This window comes from Solenopsis invicta, chromosome 7, assembly GCF_016802725.1.
Source record: "Solenopsis invicta isolate M01_SB chromosome 7, UNIL_Sinv_3.0, whole genome shotgun sequence".
Taxonomy (NCBI): domain Eukaryota; kingdom Metazoa; phylum Arthropoda; class Insecta; order Hymenoptera; family Formicidae; genus Solenopsis; species Solenopsis invicta.
In genome coordinates, this window is record NC_052670.1 from 18,010,345 (window position 1) to 18,034,182 (window position 23,838).

Below are 23,838 nucleotides of genomic sequence, written 5' to 3' on the forward strand. Positions count from 1 at the left end.
GCACCTTAAAAGTTTTTTTTTACTTTAAAACTCTCTATTTCAAGGTGCATTTAGTCAGTTTTGAATTTCGGCTTTCCTACTTCCAATGATTCTTTAAAAGTAAGGACGTGATTTGATTTCAAACATTTGCATAGTTTGACGCACTCCACGTGGTAGAATAAATTTTTTTTGCAAATGTCACAATAGCCATCGTAAAATTTCGAGTTTTTCATGCAAATTGAAAAAAAATCAGGTTTGTACAATTTTTTTTTAAAGAGTTAGGTTGTATCAAATTTATGTATGCATTTATGTCAGTTACCGCCAGCGCTACCCGAATTTCAATTTGTCTCATTGATGATGAGGCGATCTTTTCTAGCTGACGTTATTTGTTCTTCGACCTTGTCTTCTTCATCGTTGAAATCTGCCAGTTTCTTGATAACGAACCCAAACTCGAAAGATAGAGGATCAATAAATATCTATTTTCCTTGCAACATAACTTTGATACAGTCCTTCCAAAAGAACAATGATTTGCGCACAATGGATTTTGTTCAAACTACCCACTCAACACAGTTATACTCGTATGTTCACTATATAATAGTTATATATTTCAATATCTCGTTTTATATAACGTGAAAGTTGCTGCAATATTGTAGTTATATTATAATTTCGCTCTTTTTAGGTAAGTAACAGTGACGACATGTTTATGTTGAAATAAATCACCGTAGATCATAACCCATACAGCATTAATATTGTATCAACATCTCATGCAATATTGCATTGAATCTAACAGAAAAAAGTGTCGCTCTGTCTTGCGAACCGAGATATCCATCGTTAAGGTGTATAGCGATTGTATAGGTTAGAAAACCTATACAAAACCTAAAATTCAATTATTGGAACTATATAGACGTTTTATATCATAAAAATATAAAACGTCTGTATAGTTCCAATATTTAAATTTTATATAATAATAGTATTATCATGTAACTAATTAATTATATTGATTTTATATTGCTACAATATCATGTTGCATTATTGACTACATATTGGTGCATTACATACTTGTTATGTTAATACTATGTAACAATTGCAGATTTATATTATATAGAAAGATGCAATAGATAGACATAGCTGTGATGTAAATATTATGAAACATTTGTTATATAAACTGTTACTTCCAAATTATATGGCAGTTACAAATTGTGTCGACTGAGGAGGCATTGTTACAACTTTATCGTTTGCTTCTTGAATAATACAATAAAGAATAAGTTTAGGTTTATGTAAAATTTTGGTGTTTACAATTTTTATGGTAATCAATGTAAATCACTACATTCCACAGCATTTATCTGAATCATGCAAAAATTGTAAACACCAAAATTCTACGTAAGCGTAACCTTATTCTTTATTGTATTACTCAAGAAGTAAACGATAAAGTCGTAACAATGCCTAGTTTGAACGAAATTCAATATACGCAAATCATTGCTCTTTTGGAAGGATTGTATCAAAGTTATGTTGCAAGAAAAATAGGTGTTTACCGATCCTCTATCTTTTGAGTTTGAGCTCGTTATAAAAAACAAGCAAATTTCGTCGAAAAAGACGAAAAGATCAAAGACGAATAACGTCAGCTAGAGAAGATTGCCTCATCATCAATGAGACAAATCGAAATCCGAGTAATGCTGGCGGTAACTGACAAAAAGGCATACATAACTTTGATACATACTAACTCATTAAAAAAAAATCGTACAAACCTTATTTTTTTCAATTTGTAGGGAAAACTCGAAATTTTATGATGGCTATCGTGACATTTGCAAAAAAAATTCATCCTACCTCGTGTAGTGCGTCAAACTATGCAAATGTTTGGAAACAAAACACGTCCTTAGAGGAGAAGAGGGTAACAAAATAAGAGGGTAATAAAATGAAAGTGGCACCCATTTTCATTTTATTAAATCATTTTATTTATAATTAATATTTTCTATTGAAACTTGAACGATTACATTTGTCAAAGTGTTGTTTGACAGATTCTAGGCTCAAAGTAATGAGATATTTATTACTTAGGATGTGATTTATACAAATTTAATGCTCTGCATAATCGGTGGCAGAAAAAAGTGGTTGTAATATGGCTATCTATAAGAATAATTTAAAAAAGTTAGTTTAGTTTAGAAGAAATACAGTATCTTGTTAGAAAATTATGTATTTTTAATTTTCCATTGTTTAGAATTTTCCTAATATAGAATTTTCTTGCGTTCAGTAACTTTAAAAATACCATTAAAAATTTAGTTAGAAATATCATTTTATCCCAGTTTAACAAGCATAAAATAATGTTTTTAATGTTTCTAAACACCGCTCTCTAGAATGACGATTGATTTATCGAAGAAATATTTCAATATAAAAATTTCGCTTAAAAGGTCATATTAATAAAATTCCATGTTATTGTTTTAACTTTGTATAACCTAAAATGTGTATAGCTGAATAAAAAGGAAAATAATAAAAAAAGAACACTCAAGTATATGTACATTCGTGTGATAATATACTCAAGTTTAAGAATAATGAGAAAGTATATGAGTAATTAAAGGTTAAAGATGAACCTTGAAAAAGTTTAGAAGTGCCTTCTAAAGTAAAAATGCCTTATAACAATTGTCACTTATTATGTATTGTCACATTAACATCACTAAAAAACGACGCGTTACTACATGAATAATTCCATAAGCAAAGTTATAATACGTCATCCAATAACGGAGATAATAGGGGTAATCATATTGTAGACAGTAGCCATGATACCCTCTTCTCCTCTACTTTTAAAGAATCAGCGGAAGGAGGAAAACTGAAATTCAAAATTGACCAAATGCACTTTAAAGTAGAGACTTTAAGCTTTAAAATAAAAATAAATTTTTCAAGAACGATAATTTTTAACGAAATTATGATTATTTGAAGTTGTACAAAATTTTGGTATAAATGAGTGTTGCGATAATTTTGTTGCCTAGTGTATTCCAAAGTAACAGTTTAAGAATATTCTAATTATATCCTGAAATATGTGGAATGTACAAACAATATTCATATATTAGTCAAAATATCTTCAATGTAAATCTTCCAAGAATTTTTAAAAAATACAAATAGAATAATCGTTACATATTCAGAGAATATTCCGTGTATTGTGAAAAATTATAATTTTCTCAGAAATACCTAAGTCTCTGAATTAATTTTTAAATAAATCCTCTCAAAATAAATTTTTAATGACAAGATTAAGCGTAAACTTGACATAGAAGAGAAGAGGGTATTATGGTTACTGTCAACAATATGGCTATTATTTTCATTATGAGGACGTATTTTAACAGTTGCTTATGGAGTTATTCGTTTAACAGCTCGCCGTTTTTTAGTGATGCTAATGTGCCAATACATAATGACTGACATTTGTTATAAGGCATTTTTACTTTTGAGCATTTCTAAACTTTTTCAAGGTACACTTTTAACCTTCAATTACATACCCTTCCTCATTATACTTAAACTTGTATTATCACACAAAGGTACATACACTTCAGTGTTTTTTTGTTATTTAACTTTTTATTCGGCCGTATATACATTTCGAGTATACAAAGTTAAAACAATAACATAGAATTTTGTTAATATGGTTTTTTAAGCGAAATTTTTATATCAAAATATTTCTTCAATAAATCGATTGTCATTCTAAAGAACGGTGTTTAGAAACATTAACAAGATGTCATTTCATGCTTGTTATTGAATGTTAAACAGAGATAAAATGATATTTTTAATAAAACTTCTAATGGTATTTCTAAAGTTTCTGAACGCAAGAAAATTCTAAATCAGAAAAATTCTAAACAATAAAAAATTAAAAATATATAATTTTGTAACAAGGTACTGTGTTTTTTTTTTAGACTAAACCAATTTTTTAAAATTATTTTTATGAATAGCCATATTACAACCACATTTTTTCTTCCACCGATTATGCAGTGCATTAGATTTTTATAAAACACGTGCTAGATAATAAATATTTTAATACTTTGAGTCTAGAATCTGTCAAACAACACTCTAACGAATGTAATCGTTCAAGTTTCAATAGAAACTATTAATTATGAACAAAGTTATTCAATAAAATGAAAATGGATGCCATATTATCCACTTCTCCTCTACTTAATCTTATTGCAATCTTGTGCAATATAAAATTAAAATAACATTAAAATGAAATCTATAATTTCTATTCTCATTCATTGAATTAAATAAGATTAACTTATTATTATAAGACAAAAGAAACACTTATATAAATTTCAACTTATACAATATATTCTTATATTTGTAATATTTGCTCGTAATAGTGCGCAATAAATAATCGTACACAATTCGAAATACCACGCACGATAGGAGATCGTGCGAACAAGCGGTCTCCGGTAAAAAAGATTCGAATGAGATGCATTATATAATAATTAATGCGGAAACTAATAACCTTTGTTAACATGTACAGCGTAAGTCCTTATAGACCTAGTTTTCGACTATATGGAATAATTGGGACAAGATACTTTTAGTACTTAAGAAACAAGCAAATTCCTTATGGGGGCTATATGATATTTTATAAAAAAAAAAGTTCTTCAAAACAAAGTGTGCAAAGGGTATAGATGAAATAGTTGTGCAGTAAGTAGTGCGCAGATTTTTAATTTAAATTTTAAATTGAATTGTTATCTGTGAACGTTTTAGCTCTTTTGTGAGCCATCCTCAGTGTACATACTCAAATTCAAAAATTCTTCAAATTTCCCTCAAGTCAAAGTATTGTCAAATTAAGAATATTACAAAATTTATCACAAATTTTTATTCTGTAATTTAACCCTCAAACACACCGATCCTGTAAAATACGGAAACACATTTTTGGGTCTGGGAGACTTTTTCAACTTTGAGAAGCTATAATTTTGATTACAATCAATATTTTTTTACAATTTTTTTTTTTTAAACAAAAGTTCAAAATCTCAGGAGTGTGACTGCATAATCGGCATTGCCGACAAATAATTTGTTAAGTTATAAAAGCAAAACCATTAAGCAAAAATGAGAAATTGGTCAAAAATCCACTTTTCCTTCAAAAAATCGTATCTTCGCAACAACAAACGTTTAAAGACTTTCAAATACGGCGTTTTAAAGGTAAAGAGTCACACTTTCAAAATAAAATTTGGCAAAGTCATTTCTTTTAAAAAGTATAATTATGTAACATGGAGAATATGAGGTATTTTTGGGCATCTAAAAATCCACTTTTAAAAAAAATCATATCTTTGCAACAAAAAACTTTAAAGAACTTTACAATACGGCGTTTTAAAGCTAAAGATTCATACTTTCAAAAAAATATTATATTATTGTCATTTCTATTAAAAAATGTATTTATGTAACAAAGCGAATATGAGGAATTTTTGATTAAATCGTGTCTAAAATTGAAAATTGATGTGTTTCATGATATATTTCGGAAAAACTCTTTTTTTCTACAACATTTTATAGTATTCCAACTTTAAACAGAGTATATGTGAGTAACATCTGCAAATCGACCTGTTCGAACGTATTTTGTCCAGTTTTTTATGTAAAATACTCACAAAAGAAGTTTCACTTACACACTATATGGGTCGCATTGACCCTAACAAAACTTTGCTGCCGTGCCGTTCAAATTCTAGTTGACCAAAAAAGTTGATCAACTATATCAATTGAAAAAGGAGATTTCAAACTTTTTTTACGTCTTGGTCCAAACCTTCTATCTCATTCCGTCTTCATATAGCAAGCGTTCAAAACTTCATATGAGGTCTCTCAGACCCACTTACGTGTTTAAGGGTTAAATGTGTCTCAGAAAACTAATGGGACAACACCAAGTTAATTCTATTCTATAGATAGAAAAATTCTTCTATTTAAGAATAAAATAACATTCTGCTCCCAACAATAATTATTATTATCTCCATATTAATTTTATTTATGGTATGTACAGAAATAATAGCATTGAATCTAGAAACTTTTTCTGTGGATGAAATTGTATTTGTCAAAATACATTTTCATTTACTATTTATTTTGAAATCCACTTCTCATAGCGGAAAAACTACAAATTTAAGAAATGCTACAAAAATTTACAAAAAATGCTAAAATTGAAATTGATTAATTTTAATAATTAAATATGTATTTCTACAAAAAAAGTTATTTCTAAGAAAAAAAAAAATCCTGCAAACACAGAAAATAATAGTTATATAATTTGTGTGTGTCACGTTATATAACAAATTTTTACATTCTAACAATATTATAGTTACGTAAAATTGAATTCTTGATATTACAACATCATAACTTATAATAGTCATATAACTGCCATTTATTAGGTTTATATACCAAACATTTTATTTTAATAATATAACTGTTATAAAACTGAATTATTAATATGACTCCTGTATAACAAATATGATACAACTGTTATGTAACTGTTATTTTTCTTATGAGTGGGAAATTACAACTAATGTGGACATTACATGTAACGTGCATGTTATATTGCGTGTTACTTCCGATTTTATTCTATTAACATTGCTGTTATGCAACTGTGTTTGCTGGAAATAATTTCTACGAATTTCTATTTTTAGTGAAACTTTGTACTTATTCATAGGCTGGTATTTATAAATGAATCTTATTTTGAGACCGTAATAAATAATATCTTAAAATATGCTAACATGACTCTTGGTTGATAATATTTTAAAACCGCATTTCAAATGATCTTAAATATAGAAATTGACTATAAATGTCGACCATAGAAATTTTTCAACCTCAAATAAACTACTTAAAAATGTATAGAATGTTGTAAGTACTCGTTGTAGTTTTATATTGGATTGTACCGAGAAATTCGTAAAAGTTGCAGAATCGATACACTACAAAAATATAAAGATTTATAAAAATTTAGAAAAGTGTTTCAATTCTAACATTTTTGTATAGATATTTATAGCATTTCTTAAATTCGTGTAGAATTTTGTAGAACTTTTCGTCAAAGTATAGAGGCTTACTTTCAAGAAATCTTTTCATTAAAACCACGCCCGGGATAAAAGGGTCTTCTATAAACATACAACTCATACATGATTATACATGAATAGTCTACATGTAATTAGGCATAGATTTTGTCTCTGAACGATAACATCTGTTCACGCACAACTATACATGATTGATACATAATTGTATATTCAATGAGAACAGGTACGTTTTTTGATGGGTCATCCAAGTGGAATCTACGTGAGCCAAACAATATTTTTGTAACATTTAAAAAAATACTTTTTGCAATAAAAAATTCCTTTCTCAGGAATTCTTTTTCGGAAATTTCCAAGCGGCCTCTCATTCAAGTCGTGAGCCCGATTAACGATGCTTAACCTATGCGACCGCTGAAAACTGATTCTTCATGATGATCTGAGAACACATTGTGCTGATACGTGTATATAACTGAGAGATCAGGTCAATATGTTATCGAAAAGATGAAACATGTATAATTAAAACACATTATTTATATAAACATATATAAAATTATAGTTTTTTTCTATTTTCACAAATGCAGAATAGCACCCCGGAAAAAAATATTTTATATATAAAATATGTCCATATATGAATATATATAGTTATACATATTTATATATAAATAAGTATATAATTATATATATTTATATATAAATAAATATATAACACTAGTCAACAAAAATTCAACATTTTTTTGACTTTAAAGTAAACAAAGTTGTTTCCGATTTGATGCGCTGATTATGAATTTGGCCGCAAAAATGTCGTATCACGTCAAGTTTTTTAGATATTCTAACTTAAAAATGCAAAAAATTATGTTTTTGGCTATTTTCCATGACTTATAAAATGTCTAACAATTTTTTTCAGTATTCAGCTGGATGTCACATTAAAATGTGAATCTTACCCTTTCCAACGCATATGTGATTGCTATGATCCGATTTTTTTCGCTGAAAGAGAGCAAGTTGATTTTTTTTTGTTTTTTAACTTTTTGTGTCACATTTATTTGTATCGAACCGATTGTTTTGAACATTTGTATCTTCGAGTCACTGAATACAAATCTGAAGACAGATTTTCCAAATTCAAAATGGCCGATCTAATATCATGGCCGACGGATCAAAATCTAAAAAAAAAAAAACAAAATTCAATTTGCTCTATTTCAGCAAAAAAAGTCAATTATGTGTTGGAAAAAATAAGAATAACACTTTAATGTGACATCCAACTGGAGGCTGAAAAACAATTGTTAGACATTTTATAAGTCGTGGAAAATGGCAAAAAACGTCATTTTTTGCACCTTTAAGTTAGAATATCTCAAAAATTTGACATGATACAACATTTTTGCGACCAGATTCGTAATCAGCACATGAAAATCTATCAGAAACAATTTTGTTTATTTTAAGGCCAAAATGGTGTCGACTAGTGTAATCATAACCTGTATTGGCTCGAGACATGTCCGCGCCTCTTGATATATACAGGGTGTCTGATAACTAATGATAAATTTCTTGCATGTAGGTAGAATGGAAACTGAGTCGAAAAGTCCTGTATCACTTTGCGATCCTCGCAACAGTTAACAAGTTATAAATTAATTAAAATTCCGAATTAATCTCGCCTACCAAATCCAAATCGCGCGATCGAGATTGCTAAGCGCGCAGGGCGGGGTTTACTGCTTGTCCCAGAGCGGCGGCCTAGCCATTTCTGCGTAGCTGTTGCCGTTTCCCCTCAGCAAGTAGTAAACACTCCGCTCTGCGCGCTTGGCAATCTTGATCGTACGCTTGCATTTGGCGGTGGGCGGGATTAATTCAAAAGTTTTATTAATTTATTAATACTGCAAGGATTGTAAAGTGATACAAGACTTTTTGACTCAGTTTGATCCATTCCACCAACATGCGAATGATTTATCATTAATTGTCAGATACCCTGTATAATTACATATAAATGAATATAAATGATTTTATATGATTATATTAGGAGTACAAATTGAAAACTGCCGTTTTTTGTCAAAATTTGAGTATTGATTGTTGAAAAATGGTTACATACTTATTCTTGAAAGTATTGTCCATCGCTGACCACTACTTTCTCCCACCTTTCGGGCAGCATACGAATCCCGCGTCGAAAAAACTGCTCGTCTTTTGCGGCGATCCACGAATCGACTCAGTTTTTGGCCTCTTCGTAATAATGGAAGTGCTGCTCAGCCAGGCCATGCGCCATTGATCAGAACAAGTGGTAATCTGAAGGGGCGATGTCAGGAGAATACGGCGGATGAGGTAAGACGTCCCATTTCAATGTTTCCAGATAGGTTTTAACGACCTGAGCAACATGTGGCCGAGCGTTGTCGTGCAGCAACATTACTTTTTCGTGTCTTTGCTCGTATTGTGGCCGTTCTTCCTGCAATGCTCGGCTCAAACGCATTAGTTGTGTTTGGTAGCGAGCTCCTGTGATGGTTTCACCCGGTTGCAACAGCTCATAATAAATCACGCCGAGCTGGTCCCACCAAATACACAGCATGAGCTTCGAGCCATGGATGTTTGGCTTGGCCGTCGATGTTGATGCATGGCCGCGGTAGCCCCACGATTTTTTTCGCTTTAGATTATCATAATGGATCCACTTTTCATCGTCGGTTACAATACGATGCAGAAAACCCTTCCGTTTTTGCCGTTGAAGCAGCTGTTCGCACGCGAAAAAACGCCGTTCGACGTCTCTCGGCTTTAATTCGTATGGCACCCAGTGTCCATGCTTTTGGATCATTCCCATGGTTTTCAAACGATGTGAAATAGCTTGTTGAGTCACGCCCAATGAATCTGCAAGCTCCTGTTGCGTTTGAGATGAATCTTCATTCAATAATGTTTCCAATTGTGCGTCTTCAAACTTTTTCACCTGTCCAGGACGCTCCTTGTCTTCTACGCCGAAATCACCACTTTTGAAGCGTTGGAACCATTCTCGACACGTTCTTTCACTAATGGAAGCCTAACTATAAGTTTTTACAATCATTCGACGCGCCTCAGCCGCAGATTTTTTCGAATTGAAGGCAAAAAGCAAAACTTCCCGCAAATGACGCTTATTGGGCACAAATTTCGACATTTTCGATCACAAAAAAATATATAACGCCGATAAAAATTCACAACTGCAATGATAAGGAATTGTTGCCAGATGCCCAACCTTACATTTAAAATTTTTGATCTAACGTTTGGCGCCAGCATTTATCGCTGGCGCCATCTACTGGAAAACGGCGGTTTTCAATTTGTACTCCTAATATGTAATTATATATAATTGTATACATATAGACATATATTATATATAATTATACATTGTCACGTATTTTCTTTAAGTTGCCGGAGAGCGCGGCGATATACGCAATCAAACAAAGACCGAAGATGTTTAAGGCAAACACGCGCGGCAACAACGGGGAGCTACAACATTCAAAGTTTTGCTAGGTCACCAAGTTGGGCGACAGATACGATTATGTCGGTCGCGTCTCCAGAATTAATTTTTAACACTAAGCGCTAATTCATACTGCACGATAAACAGTCAAACCAAAAATGCGAAACCGTCGCTCGTACGCGGCCGGCTAGCTCCTCTAACCGGTAGAAGGGCGGGGTAGCGGAGACAGCGACGGAGCGGCTCTCCTGTGGGAGAAAACGGGTAGGCGAGAAATTAAACAGAGTCGAGTCGATATAACAAGCAAGAAGAATAACGTATATTGTAATGCATCATAGAAACTTGTGCAGCAAAAAAAAAAAGAAAAAAAACAGTAAGCAAACGCAAAAGAAAACAGCAATCAAATTAGACAATAAGTTGGCGGCAAAATAAACAGAACGTGAGAGTCAACTTAATTTATACACGACGCTAAAAACAAAGACTTTTGTGGCTAATCCCACGCAGAACACGGCAGCCAATCGCGCGCGTTCTAAACGGCGCGGCGAGAACACGATGGCCAAGCTTTCGCTAATACGAGCCACTTAATTCAAAAAGATGCACAATAAAAGATACGCGTTGACGACACTCCGTCGTCGCAACCGAACCACAAGATTATCCAAAACGCGCTGTATGACAAAGCGCCGATATCTCGGACGGCCATGCAATCACGACCGTGGCACAACTCACGCACGTGCACGAGGACTTTGCGGCTTTCTGGGAAGCCGGTCGTTTGCGAGCTTCTACGGCGGGACAGCTAACACACACGCGGCAGCTGACAGCTGGGTGCCTCGACAAGGTCTCGTGCTTGAAGTGGAGAGCTAGCCAAACACGAAAAAAATGCGTTTAATCGCCACGCGACGGACGCACTCGCACACTAACCTAATGGATCCACCGCAGAGCACGAGAGAGTCGGCACCGGCAGCTCGTGGCTTTACACGAATTATAGGAGGGTACCTCGACGACGCTGCCTCGTTGCTCCTTGTCCGTCGGTCCTGAGAATCGCCGGGAGAGCGCACGTCCGGGCCAGACACTTCTCCACGCCTCGCCGATATCACGTCGGATATCTTGCTCGCTCGCCAAAAGTAACGCTCGGTTCTTATCGTAAGCCGGGTCGTACGCAAAAGCCGTGAGGATCGCGCTCGATGCGCGATCGATGGGCGCTACCCCTCCCACAGGATGCGCGATATCCTTGCGCCTAGCGGCGCGGCCTATCAGCGGCCGCTCTTATCTAGCCGTGACGTCACGGTAGCGCAGTGTCGGGTCTCTGCCGGTGTCGTGCGATCCCCGTCGACATCCGATATCCTCGCCGCTCTCGCCGTCCTCGCGGATGGCAGCTGCTTTCTCTCGAGGCGACGTTCCTCCGTCGCAATCATCTCGGGTGGACAGCCGGCATCCGACGGCTCTTGTCCTGGCCGTTTGTCCATCTAGCCTCTCCCGCGTGGCGCTCCGTCGTCGCCTCGTCTTGCCTCGGCGTCCCCAAGAGAAAACTGCTACGTCACAACATAATTATACATAATAATTATCATTATATATAAAAAATGTTTTCCTAGGCATCTAGAATAACTTTTCTGTTGTTTGTTTAAATAAGAATGCAACTAGAAAAAATGTCAATATAATGCAATAATTAAATAAAGTATAAAAACTTTTTTATTAAAAAAATATTAAAAAAATTTTTTTAAATAATTTTACTCATTGAAATGTACATCAAAGTTTTTTCGTTTATAGACCTATTTCGTCTATTGATAAGAATTATACACGATTACATGTAACCATGCATGCTTACATGTATGCAATCATACTTACCCTAATAGTACAGGGACGTCCATGGGACGTCTTAAGGACTAGCAATGAGCGCCTCATTTTTGCCCATGGACATCCTGTGGACATCCCATCAGGAGTCCTAAAGATGTCCATTTGCAATCTTCGGGATGTATTATACATACGCATTTCAGGACTATTGTAGGATATTTAAGAAATATCCGCACAAATATATTATATTATTACACCACAAAATTCCAATTAAGCAAAACAATATTTTAATAACATTTTAAACAACATTTTTCGCAAAAAAAAAATCGGAAATTTTTTCTCGGAAATTTCCAAGCGATCACCCATCCAAGTCGCGACTCCGGTGAACGTTGCTTGACCTCCGTGATCGCTGCGAACTGGATCCCTCGTGATGATCTGTGAACACTTTATGCTAATATGTGTAACTGATAGATTAAGTAAATTTATATTATCGAAAAGATGAATTTTTGTATAATTAAGCCATATTATTTATATAAATATATATAAAATTATAGTTTTTCTAGTAATTTTTACAAATGCGGATTAGCATTTAGAATAACTTTTCTGTTATTATTTGTTTAAATAAGAATGCAACTAGAAAATATGTCAAAATAATAGAATAATTAAATTAAATACAAAAAAATTTTTATTAAAAAAACGTTTAAAAAATATTGTCTGCTCATTGGGATGTAGATTCAGGTTTTTTCATTCATATATCTATTTTGTCTATTGATACCGTTGTAAAATTCATTGATACGATTAATATTTGCCCTTACTTTTCTTGTTTGAATGTATAACCATTTATATTAAAGAATTTTACAACACTTGCAAAGCTGTATTTTCCGCTAGACGCAGCCAATTTTTTACGATATATGAGCAGCGACTCTAAATCTTCATATGTTTGAAATTAACATTTAATTATATTATACAATATGTCAAAGAAATTTTTTTATTTTATTTTTATTCATAAGGGATTAAATATGTGATTAATCATTTAAAAACAATGTATAATTTTAAGTTGATCTTTATGATTCAGAGTAGTTGTCATATGTATTATAGGCTGGTTTTTTATTGTTGAAGTAGTGCACATTCTACGTTAAAAATAATATTTAAATATATGTTTGAAATTTGATGAAAGCAGAAGAAAAAGCTAGTGCAGTACAATGCAGTAATAAAAAACAAATCTTACATATACTTAATTTTCTGATACAATACAAACGTTTTTTCTTTTATTAGAATAATTTTATATGTTTAAGTATGATTTATAATAAAAACTTTCTTAAATTTTTTATATACTTGCATATTATATATATATTCTGGATTAACTCTCCGTAGGCAGTCTCGGTCTTTTTTGTTTGAATCAAAATTCTTATTCTCAAATTTCTTTGCTCAAATTCAAATTTTTATTAAATAAAAATTTTAGGGGTTAGTTATTTGATAATGTAGGAATGTGGAAAAGTATAACTGTAAGAGTACATGTTATATATTACAAAGCGATTTATTAAATGTAATATCTAATATCGAGATATCGCGTGGAGCATTTATTTTAGTTCTTTTGTTCTTCTTAGATATAAAAAAGTTGTCCTGCATGTCAGATCTATTTTCCATCGTTGTTAATAAATAAATGAGATATTAAAGGATAGACGGTTTATTCTTTGTAATTCTAACATCTTGGTAGCAGAGCGTGGTTTACGAAGAAAAATAATAAAGTGAAACCGACATCCGGAGGAAAAAGCAGGATTAAAAAACGTATTAGACGTAATACAAAAATGGCAGAGAAAACAGCATTGCCCACCATTCCGTTGCTGACTGGAGATAATTATTTTAATTGGCGCGTAAAAATGGAATCAGTATTACAATTAAAGCGATTGGTGAATGTACTCACGTTAGACCGGCCTACGGGAGATGATAAGAAAAAAGAAAAAGAAGAATGGGACGAGAAGAATGCGGACGTCATAGCTTGCATCAGATTGTCGCTAAGTGATAGCCAAATTTTACAATTTGCGAGTGAGAAGAATGCGAAGAGATTATGGAAAGCAATCCATGATACATATGCGGGGCCTGCAGAGGATAGAGCAATCGACGCAGGAGAGGAGTTAAAGAACATCAAGATGCTCGACAATGAAACGGTTAACGAATACATCAGCCGTGCTCGGGGTCTGGGTGTAAAATGTGTATCCGCAGGATTAAATGTATCAGAAAGACAACTGGTGTACAACGTCGTTAGAGGACTTCATAAAAAATACGATCAAATCCGTGAGATATTAAAAACACAGCGTGACAAGAAGCTGGATGAAATCCTTGAGATTCTTAGAGAAAAGGAGAGAGAAACGCTGAAGAAAGGTAACAACAGTGGTCTGGAGACGGCGTACGCAACCAAGAATCCATTCAAGAAGAATTACAAGAGGAAGTGCTTCATATGCGGGAAGACGAATCATCTGGCAAAAGACTGTTATCATCGCAAGAACCGAACGGAGAAGGAGACATCTGAACGATATTTTAAGGATAAAAAAGACAGTGGCAAGGGTAACCAAAGGAGAAATGTAAACCTTGCATCTGAAGACAGGTTAGATTATGCTACTTTTCAAGTTTTTGATAGTGGTAATTGTTTAAGAAATCAGAATAAATGGATAATTGATAGCGGATGCACATCACATATGACTTTTGAAAGAAAATATTTTTTAGATTTTAAATCTATTAAAGGTAAAGTTTATTTAGCTGGTAAAGATAACGTATTAGAATCTAGTGGGATTGGATCACTTCGAGTTAAAATACAAAATGAAAAGGGTAAAATTATTTATGTTACGGTTTATGATGTCATATATGTTCCTAAATTACGTTCAAATTTACTATCAGTTATGAAATTAATGGAACGTGGTCTTAAAGTAAATTTTGCTGAATATGAGGTAAAAATATGCAAAGAAAACGGTCAAATAATTGCGACTGGGGAAAGGATTGATAATCATTTTGTGACGCATATGATTCCTATAATAGAAAACAATTGTAATAATGTATATAATAATGAAGTTGGGGATACAGATGATGAATTTAGTAGAGATCTTACACATGTATGGCATCGTAGACTAGGTCATGTAAATGATAAATACATACAGAGACTTACGAGAGAGAAACTTGCGTATGGAATTAATAATGACATAAAGGATGCTAATTGTAAAGCGTGTAAAACATGTAAAATAACGAGAAAAACACATAAAAGTGTTATGCATGATCAAAGTAAGAGAATATTAGATTTGCTACATTTAGATATTTGTGGTCCTATGCCTGTTGAATCTGTGGGAGGTTCGCGTTATATATTACTTATAATAGATGATTACAGCGATATGTATTTTACTTATTTTCTTAAAAATAAGACTGAGACTTTATCTTTATTCCAAATATTCTATAAAAAATGCAAGAATGTATTAGACAAAAACATTAAATGTATACGTACAGACAATGGTACTGAATTTTGTAATAATCAGTTTCGTGAGTTTACAGGCAAAAAGGGTATTGAGCATCAAAAAACTGTTCCTTATAATCCGGAGAGTAACGGAAAAGTAGAGAGAGGAAACAGAGTAATTTTAGAACGAGCTCGTACTTTATTGTATGAAAGCGGATTACCATTGTCATTTTGGGCGGAAGCTGTTGCTTATGTTACTCATGCGGTTAATTTAACTCCGAGGAAGAATAAAAGTAAAACGCCATATGAAATTTGGAATGGTAAAGTACCAAATATTAGTTATTTAAGAACTTTTGGTTGTATCGCGTATTATCATGTTCCTAAAAACTTACGTAATAAATTACAACCAAGCGGAAAGAAAGCGATAATGCTAGGATATTCACGAGAGCGCGTAGGATACCGTTTATTTGATATTGAGAGTAAAATAATTATAGAGGAACGCAATGTTAACTTTGATGAAATTCAAAAGGGAAGTTATTATTTAAAAGAATTTAACAGAAACAAAGAATATGAGTATTGGAATATAGAAGATATTGTTAATATTTTAGACGATAATAAATCGGATAATAGCAATAATAATAATTCAGATAGAGAGGTAGAATTTGATAATCAAAGAGAAAATAGTGAAATAGAGTCGATAAATGATTCAGATGATAACGATATTCAAGATAATGTAGAAAGCATAGATGATCAAAATGAAGAAGAAAATAGAGTTCAGAATAGGGAAATAGTTAGGAGAGGAAGACCAAAAGGTCTTACGGCAGGAGAGAGCTTAAGACGAAAAGAAGAATATTTAGCAGAAAGAGAAACTCGTCTAAGAGAGGAAGGGGTAAGACGCTCCGCTAGGCTAAAAAATGTTCATCATGCTCAGTTAGTGGAAAATATTCCTGTACCGCGTAATTTTAATGAAGCTCATAGTAGCAAAAATTGGGAAAATTGGAAAGATGCAATGGAAAATGAGTTAGCATCATTAAATAAACATGATGTATGGGAGACTTGTAAATGTCCAAAGGGTGTTAAAATTGTAAAAAGTAAATGGGTATTTTCCATTAAAAGAGATGGAATTAATAAAGTAAAATATAAAGCTAGATTAGTTGCAGCTGGATATAATCAAGTAAAAAATCAGGATTATGATGAGTCGTATTCACCAGTTGTAAGCATTGAAGCATGGAGAACAATTATAGCAATAGCAGTTAAGAAAAATTTAAATATAAGATTTTTTGATGTTAAAACTGCATATTTACATGGTAGAATAAAAGAAACTGTTTATTTAAAACCTCCTCCAGGTTTTGAAGAAAGATTTGAAGATGGTAAAGTATGTAAACTTAAAAGAAGTTTATATGGTTTACCTCAATCTGGAAGGAATTGGTATTACAAATTAAAGGAAGAACTTTTTAAAAATGGACTTAAACCTTTAGCGTCAGAGAGTTGTATTTTTATAAATAATAATGAAACATGCTTCTTTGTATTCACTTCGTATGTTGATGATTTTACTACGATAGATGATGATAGTCATATATGTGAGAAAATTTTCAATTCATTGCGGAAAGAATTTGAGATTATTGAAACTACTCAATCGAAGACATTTTTAGGAATGAAAATAGAATGTGATAATACAGGTGTTTATTTGAGTCAAACAGAGTATATTGAAAAACTTCTGAATAAATATGGAATGATTGAATGTAAACCAGTTAATACTCCAATTGTAACAGGCGGAGATAAGATACAGGTAGATGAGAGTGAAAAATATGACATTAGTAAATATCAAGAATTGATTGGAGAACTTTTATACTTGGCGAATAGAACAAGGCCTGATATCGCATTTGTAACATCTTATCTTTCTCAGTATAATCATTGTCCACAAAAGAGTCATTATATATTAGGCAAAAGAGTGTTACGATATTTAAGCGGTACTAAATATAAGCGACTTCATTATGATCGTAAGGATGGAATGTTAAGAGCATATTCTGACGCCAGCTGGGGAAATGCAGAAAATGGGAAATCTTTTTCAGGGGGAGTCATATTTATTGGTAATTCTCTCATTTCTTGGAAATGTAGAAAACAGAGAACAGTAGGAAATTCTACTTGTGAAGTTGAATTATTTGCGGTTTCAGAAATAGTCAAAGATGTTATGTGGCTACAGAATGTGCTCAATGAATTAAAGTGCTCTGAATATATTAGTAAACCAACTAATATATTTTGTGATAATCAAGCTACAATTCAATGGTTAAAGAATGCAAAATCATCTACTAAAACGCGTCATGTAAATTTGAAATTTTATTTTGTACGAGACGAAGTTGAAAATAATATTGTGAATGTTCTATATGTTAACACAAATGACATGATTGCTGATTGCTTCACTAAAAGTGTAACAAAAGATAAACTCGAATGGTGTTGTAACGAAATGCATTTAATTTAAAATATTATTTATAAGTGCAATCGATTTGTAGGGGGAGAATGTAAGAGTACATGTTATATATTACAAAGCGATTTATTAAATGTAATATCTAATATCGAGATATCGCGTGGAGCATTTATTTTAGTTCTTTTGTTCTTCTTAGATATAAAAAAGTTGTCCTGCATGTCAGATCTATTTTCCATCGTTGTTAATAAATAAATGAGATATTAAAGGATAGACGGTTTATTCTTTGTAATTCTAACAATAACCGTGAATTTTTCTATTTTTCCTTAGCTTTCTTAGTTTGTGCCATATGACACAAAGAGACGGTCAAAGGACGTCCTTAGGATCGACTTAGGATTTGAATGACCTAAGGACATCCTTAGGCTCGGACTGAGACGTCCCAAGGACATCTTTAGGATCAATTTAGGACTTAAACGACCTAAGGACGTCCTTAGGCTTGGCTTAGGACTTAGACATCCCAAGGACGTCCTTTGGATACAGTGTGCTGTGTGGGCGACTTAAAATTACGTCCAGTGGGTACAATGTAGGCTGTATATAGAATTCCTTTAGTTTATTTAACATTTCTTGTTCTGGGAAATTCTGAAATTTTCATCTTAGTATAATGTCCTAAGTCTGTCCCATTATTATCCCAGGACAAATTCAGAATCATCCCTTGGACGTCTTGTGCTATTAGGGTAACCACGCATGATCGTATATACCAACAAGACAGAGATTTTCCAATTCACTTACCAACTAGTTTTCAATTACATTTATTTTAATGACATGATTTAATTTTTATTCTTTATTTTGAATTTATCAATTTTGACATCGGATTTATAATCAGCATCATGAAAGACTTCTATACATAAAATTCGATACATAAATTTCTTTGACCATCCCGAAATTTTTCAATTTGGTATTTGTTATTTTAAAACCGCCATTTTAAATTTGTCAACTTTGATTAAATTTGTATTTAAAAAATTGTTCAAATAAGCATCATTTAAAATGCAGATTTTATAAGCTTTATTTGAAATTTATAGAATGAGAAACCTTAGCGATCTTAGATTTTTTCAAAATTTACATATACAGGGTGTTTCAGACCACCCGTACACCCCTTTTCTCTTCGCAGGATTAGGACCAATCAAAAATATGTTCAGACGAAAGTTGTAGGGTTTCAAAAGATCTATTCAATGATCTTATCAGTTTGACCTTGGATGGCGTCGCCAAGGTCAGATCGAAATCACATTAAGTTTTTTAAATGGAACACCCTATTTTTGATTCCAGAATCTAATAGCTGGTGTCAAGACCTTTCCAAAACACTATAAGAATGTTTATTTTCGTTGACTACTTTCCGAGTTGTGCGGCTTGAAAGTTACACTACCGCCAGCATCAGCATTACTCAAGATGTACCATGTGGTGGTTACTTAGTCGGATTTAATCTTGTGTGTGGGTGTGTGCATACGTGCATGCGTATGTGTATAATGGGGGAGGAAAAGGGGAGTCAAAGTTTTATGTACTCTGCTTTTGTTTATTAACTGGATTGATTATGTTTGATGATCAATCATGTCCAGATTGACTGTATGCATTTTCCCGTGCTTAGCATTATCCAGAATGAACGACGTGGACGTGACGAGAATTTCATCCCATTGGGGTGCTTGATTCACGTGAGTCCCCTTGCCTCTCACGTTTGGGATGCTTGATTCACGTGAGTCCCCTTGCCTCTCACGTTTGGGGTGCTTGATTCACGTGAGTCCCCTTGCCTCTCACGTTTGGGGTGCTTGATTCACGTGAGTCCCCTTGCCTCTCACGTTTGGGGTGCTTGATTCACGTGAGTCCCCTTGCCTCTCATGTTTGGGGTGCTTGATTCACGTGAGTCCCCTTGCCTCTCACGTTTGGGGTGCTTGATTCACGTGAGTCCCCTTGCCTCTCACGTTTGGGCTGCTTGATTCACGTGAGTCCCCTTGCCTCTCACGTTTGGGGTGCTTGATTCACGTGAGTCCCCTTGCCTCTCACGTTTGGGGTGCTTGATTCACGTGAGTCCCCTTGCCTCTCACGTTCGGGAATGAATGAGTGTATGTTTTGTTAAGCGACTAAATGTTCAAAGTGAGCACCATTCTCTGCGATGCAAGCATCAACTCTATTTTGAAAATCATTGGTTGCTCGAAGAATTTCCTCGGCACGTAAGGATCGAATTGCTTCATTTATTCTACGAATCATATTATCCCTCGTAGTCGGACGTTCATGATAGACCAAGTTTTTTATCCTTCCCCAGAAATAATAATCAAGGACGGTGAGATCTGGTGATCGGGGTGGATAATTGATTGGACCGTATTTGCCTATCCACTTGTCGGGGAACATAGTATTTAATGCCGCACGAGCAACTCTCGATGTATGAGACGGACATGCATCTTGTTGGAACCACATGTTCAGGCGCAATTGCAGAGGAATATTTTCTAGTAAGACAGGAAGATCTGTCATTATCAAGGCGGAATATCTATCACCGTTTAGATTTTCGTCAAAGAAAACGACCTATGATTTGACTTCCAATAATTCCACACCAAACATTGACTTTCCAAATGGTTTGATGATCTACTTCTCTCAACCAGTGAGGATTATTTTGTGCCCAATAACGAGAGTTCCAAGTATTAACAGATCCATCACTTTTAAGTGTACATTCGTCAGAAAATAAAATTTTCAAGTGGAAATCAAGTGGTTGCTGTCTTATAAAGTTGCAAAATACAAGTCTCTGTCTAATATCGTTATAATTCAACGCTTGATGAACAGACATTCTGTAAGGGTGAAATTTGTTATTTTTTAGAATGCGCCAAACACTGATTTTACTAACACCAGAATCTTGTTCTCGTCGTCTTAAAGAATCATAAGGGTTCAATTCTGTCGATGCAAGAATTTCCACTGTTCTTTCATCCATAATCGGACGACGAATTTGTGTACCTTTGTTATGTTGAGGCTGAACGACACCTTTAATTTTGATTCGTTTAGCCAAACGTGAAAAAACATTTCGCGAGTGAGGAGTCCGATCAGGATAACGTTCCCGCCACAATCTTTCCGCTGCAATGAATGTACCTCGACACTCACCTAAAATTAGCAGCATATCATATGCTTCTTCATTGGAATAGGACATGGCTAAATAAACCTAGACTAATAAAGAGGGTCGGATTTTTGTTGCGCGATTGATACTGATATGACGGTTATTGAAGACGTAGGTGACAAGTTTGAGAGAGTTATTGTCACTCGTGTTGAGTTGAGTCACAATAGCGTTGTGGTGAATACATCTCTACTACATCCTATGCAAATAACAATATGTATAAAATCACGAGTTAGACATCGTTACGCAGAAAGCCGCGCTCGTTATTGCTCGTGTGCTACCGTTAAAGTAATAATGTAATTACATAATATTATGACATACATATGTATGTGACTATCTACGGTCGCGACAGCTAACTTTCACGATTTTTCATGATCTGGTTTTGTTGGCCCGGCTCGCGTGTTTACTTTCTTTGTGTCGGCTGCACGGCTTTCTGCGTAACGCGTGATTTTATATTGTTATTTACATGGTGTTGGCGGTAGTGTAACTTTCAAGCCGCACAACTCGGAAAGTAGTCAACGAAAATAAACTTTCTTGTAGTGTTTTGGAAAGGTCTTGACACCAGCTATTAGATTCTGGAATCAAAAATAGGGTGTTCCATTTAAAAAACTTAATGTGATTTCGATCTGACCTTGGCGACGCCATCCAAGGTCAAACTGATAAGATCATTGAATAGATCTTTTGAAACCCTACAACTTTCGTCTGAACATATTTTTGATTGGTCCTAATCCTGCGAAGAGAAAAGGGGTGTACGGGTGGTCTGAAACACCCTGTATAATGTATATAAAAAGACCTAAAAAAGGTGTAGAATTTTTCAGAATTTTTCATTTCTATTTAATTTTAATTAGCGTACAAAACTTCTGAAAAATTTTCTAAAATGTTACACAAAAAGTATACAACTAAATTTTACAAAAAAATTCCGAGAATGTTATACAAAAATTTTTAAGAAAAATTTTATAGAGTTTTACGTTCAATTTCGCGGGCGCTTCTTATCGCATATAATTATTACATTTGCAGGTCCTGAATCTGGAGTGGTGGCCCGTATCGCGCGACTCACTGGCTTACGCCTTCACAGTACTTCTCCTGATCCTGACTCTGTGGGATGGACGTGTTGAATGGTACGAAGCACTCATCCTCGTCGCTTGTTACATTTTATATATATCAGGTAATATATCAGCAATAATTAAAGCAATTCTAATCATTTCGGAAAGTCCGAAATTATTTCGTTCATTTGATTAATGTACAATAGCGATCAGTAATGCTTAAGGTTAATTGTGCTTCAATTTTTTTATAGTGCGTGTAATATATAAATATATAAATATATAAATATATAAATATATATATATATATATATATATATATATATAGTACTAAACAAAAGAAATCATACACCTTTAAAAAAATTGATTTTGTTAGTGTAACTACTTTTCTAACAAACAAATAAATTATTAAATACAGGAAAAGCAAAGCATTTCAAAGTATTTAAATAAAAAAAATATGAAATAATCAAAATTGTTCTCAACTTTTTTATAAAAAATTGATTATTTAATATTGTTACATTTTATCCTGGACAAAATAAATCATACACTTAAATAGTTTAACGTAGGGAACTGCCAATGTTTACATTTCGTCCTTCTGCTATTGTTCGTCATTCTACTATTTGTTTACATTATATCTACGCTTAGAATTTACGTGTTTAGTGAATTAGAGTAACTGTAACGAGCAAGAACAATGTTACGGAAGCAAATTTCTCTTGATATCCGAAATTTGGGTGGACCGACAGAGTGGTGATTCTTTTAGGATAATTGCTAATAAATACTCAATCTCTGTTGGAGCAGTGCAGTACATTTGGAAAAAATACAAAACACATGGGATTGTGAAAAACTATTCTGGAAAAGGTCGAAAACGGGCTACAACTTTTCGTGATGATACCAGAATCGTTCAAATGGTATAACAAAATCCAAAATTATCATCGCGAAACATTGTGGAATCGATGAACTTGAATGTCAGTAGTCACTCTGTACGTCGTAGACTTAGGGACTCTGGACTGAAAAACGTGTTTGCATCAAAGCGTCCTTTCATCAATAAATTAAATAAGAAAAAGCAATTCACGTTTGCCAAGAAGTACGCAAATATGCCTCTAAGTTTTTGGAAAAAGAGCAAGTTTGAGTTATTTAACAAAAATGGCGGTTTAGGGTGTGGCAAAAACCTGGTGAAGCTCTCAAAGAAGTAAGTATTCAGAAGACTGTAAAACATGGAGGTGATAATATTATGATATGGGAGCGCTTTGCCAGGTCTGGTATTGCTAATTTGGCTCAAATTGAAGACATTATGACGGCAAAAAAATATATCGATATTTTGTGCGAGAATTTGGAAGAATCTCTTTTAAAATTGGACTTAGAAAACAACTTTATCTTTCAGCAAGATAACGACCTAAAGCATAAGGCGTAGAAAACCACTGCCTTTTTCAAATCCAATAAAGTAAAATTCCTCGAATGGCCACCTCAATCACCAGATTTAAACCCGATTGAAAATCTGTGGGCTTATTTGGACGGGAACGTAGATAAAACAAATGTAACTCACAAGACATCATATTATGCAGCACTCCAAAAGGCCTGGGAGGAAATTGATCCTGAATACTTGAAGAAATTAGTCGAAAGTATGCCTTGTCGACTGGAAGCAATATTAAAA

General features: G+C 33.6%; 1 protein-coding gene across 1 annotated transcript in view; it reads left to right on the forward strand.

Moving 5' to 3' along the window:
- The window catches only part of LOC105200671 (sodium/potassium/calcium exchanger 3), a 192,178-nt gene that overhangs the window by 1,638 nt on the left and 166,702 nt on the right, over positions 1–23,838 (forward strand). The window contains exon 4 of the mRNA XM_039451622.1: positions 22,165–22,312. Within this exon, the coding sequence (XP_039307556.1) occupies positions 22,165–22,312 (148 nt within the window). The remainder of the gene's footprint in view (positions 1–22,164; positions 22,313–23,838) is intronic.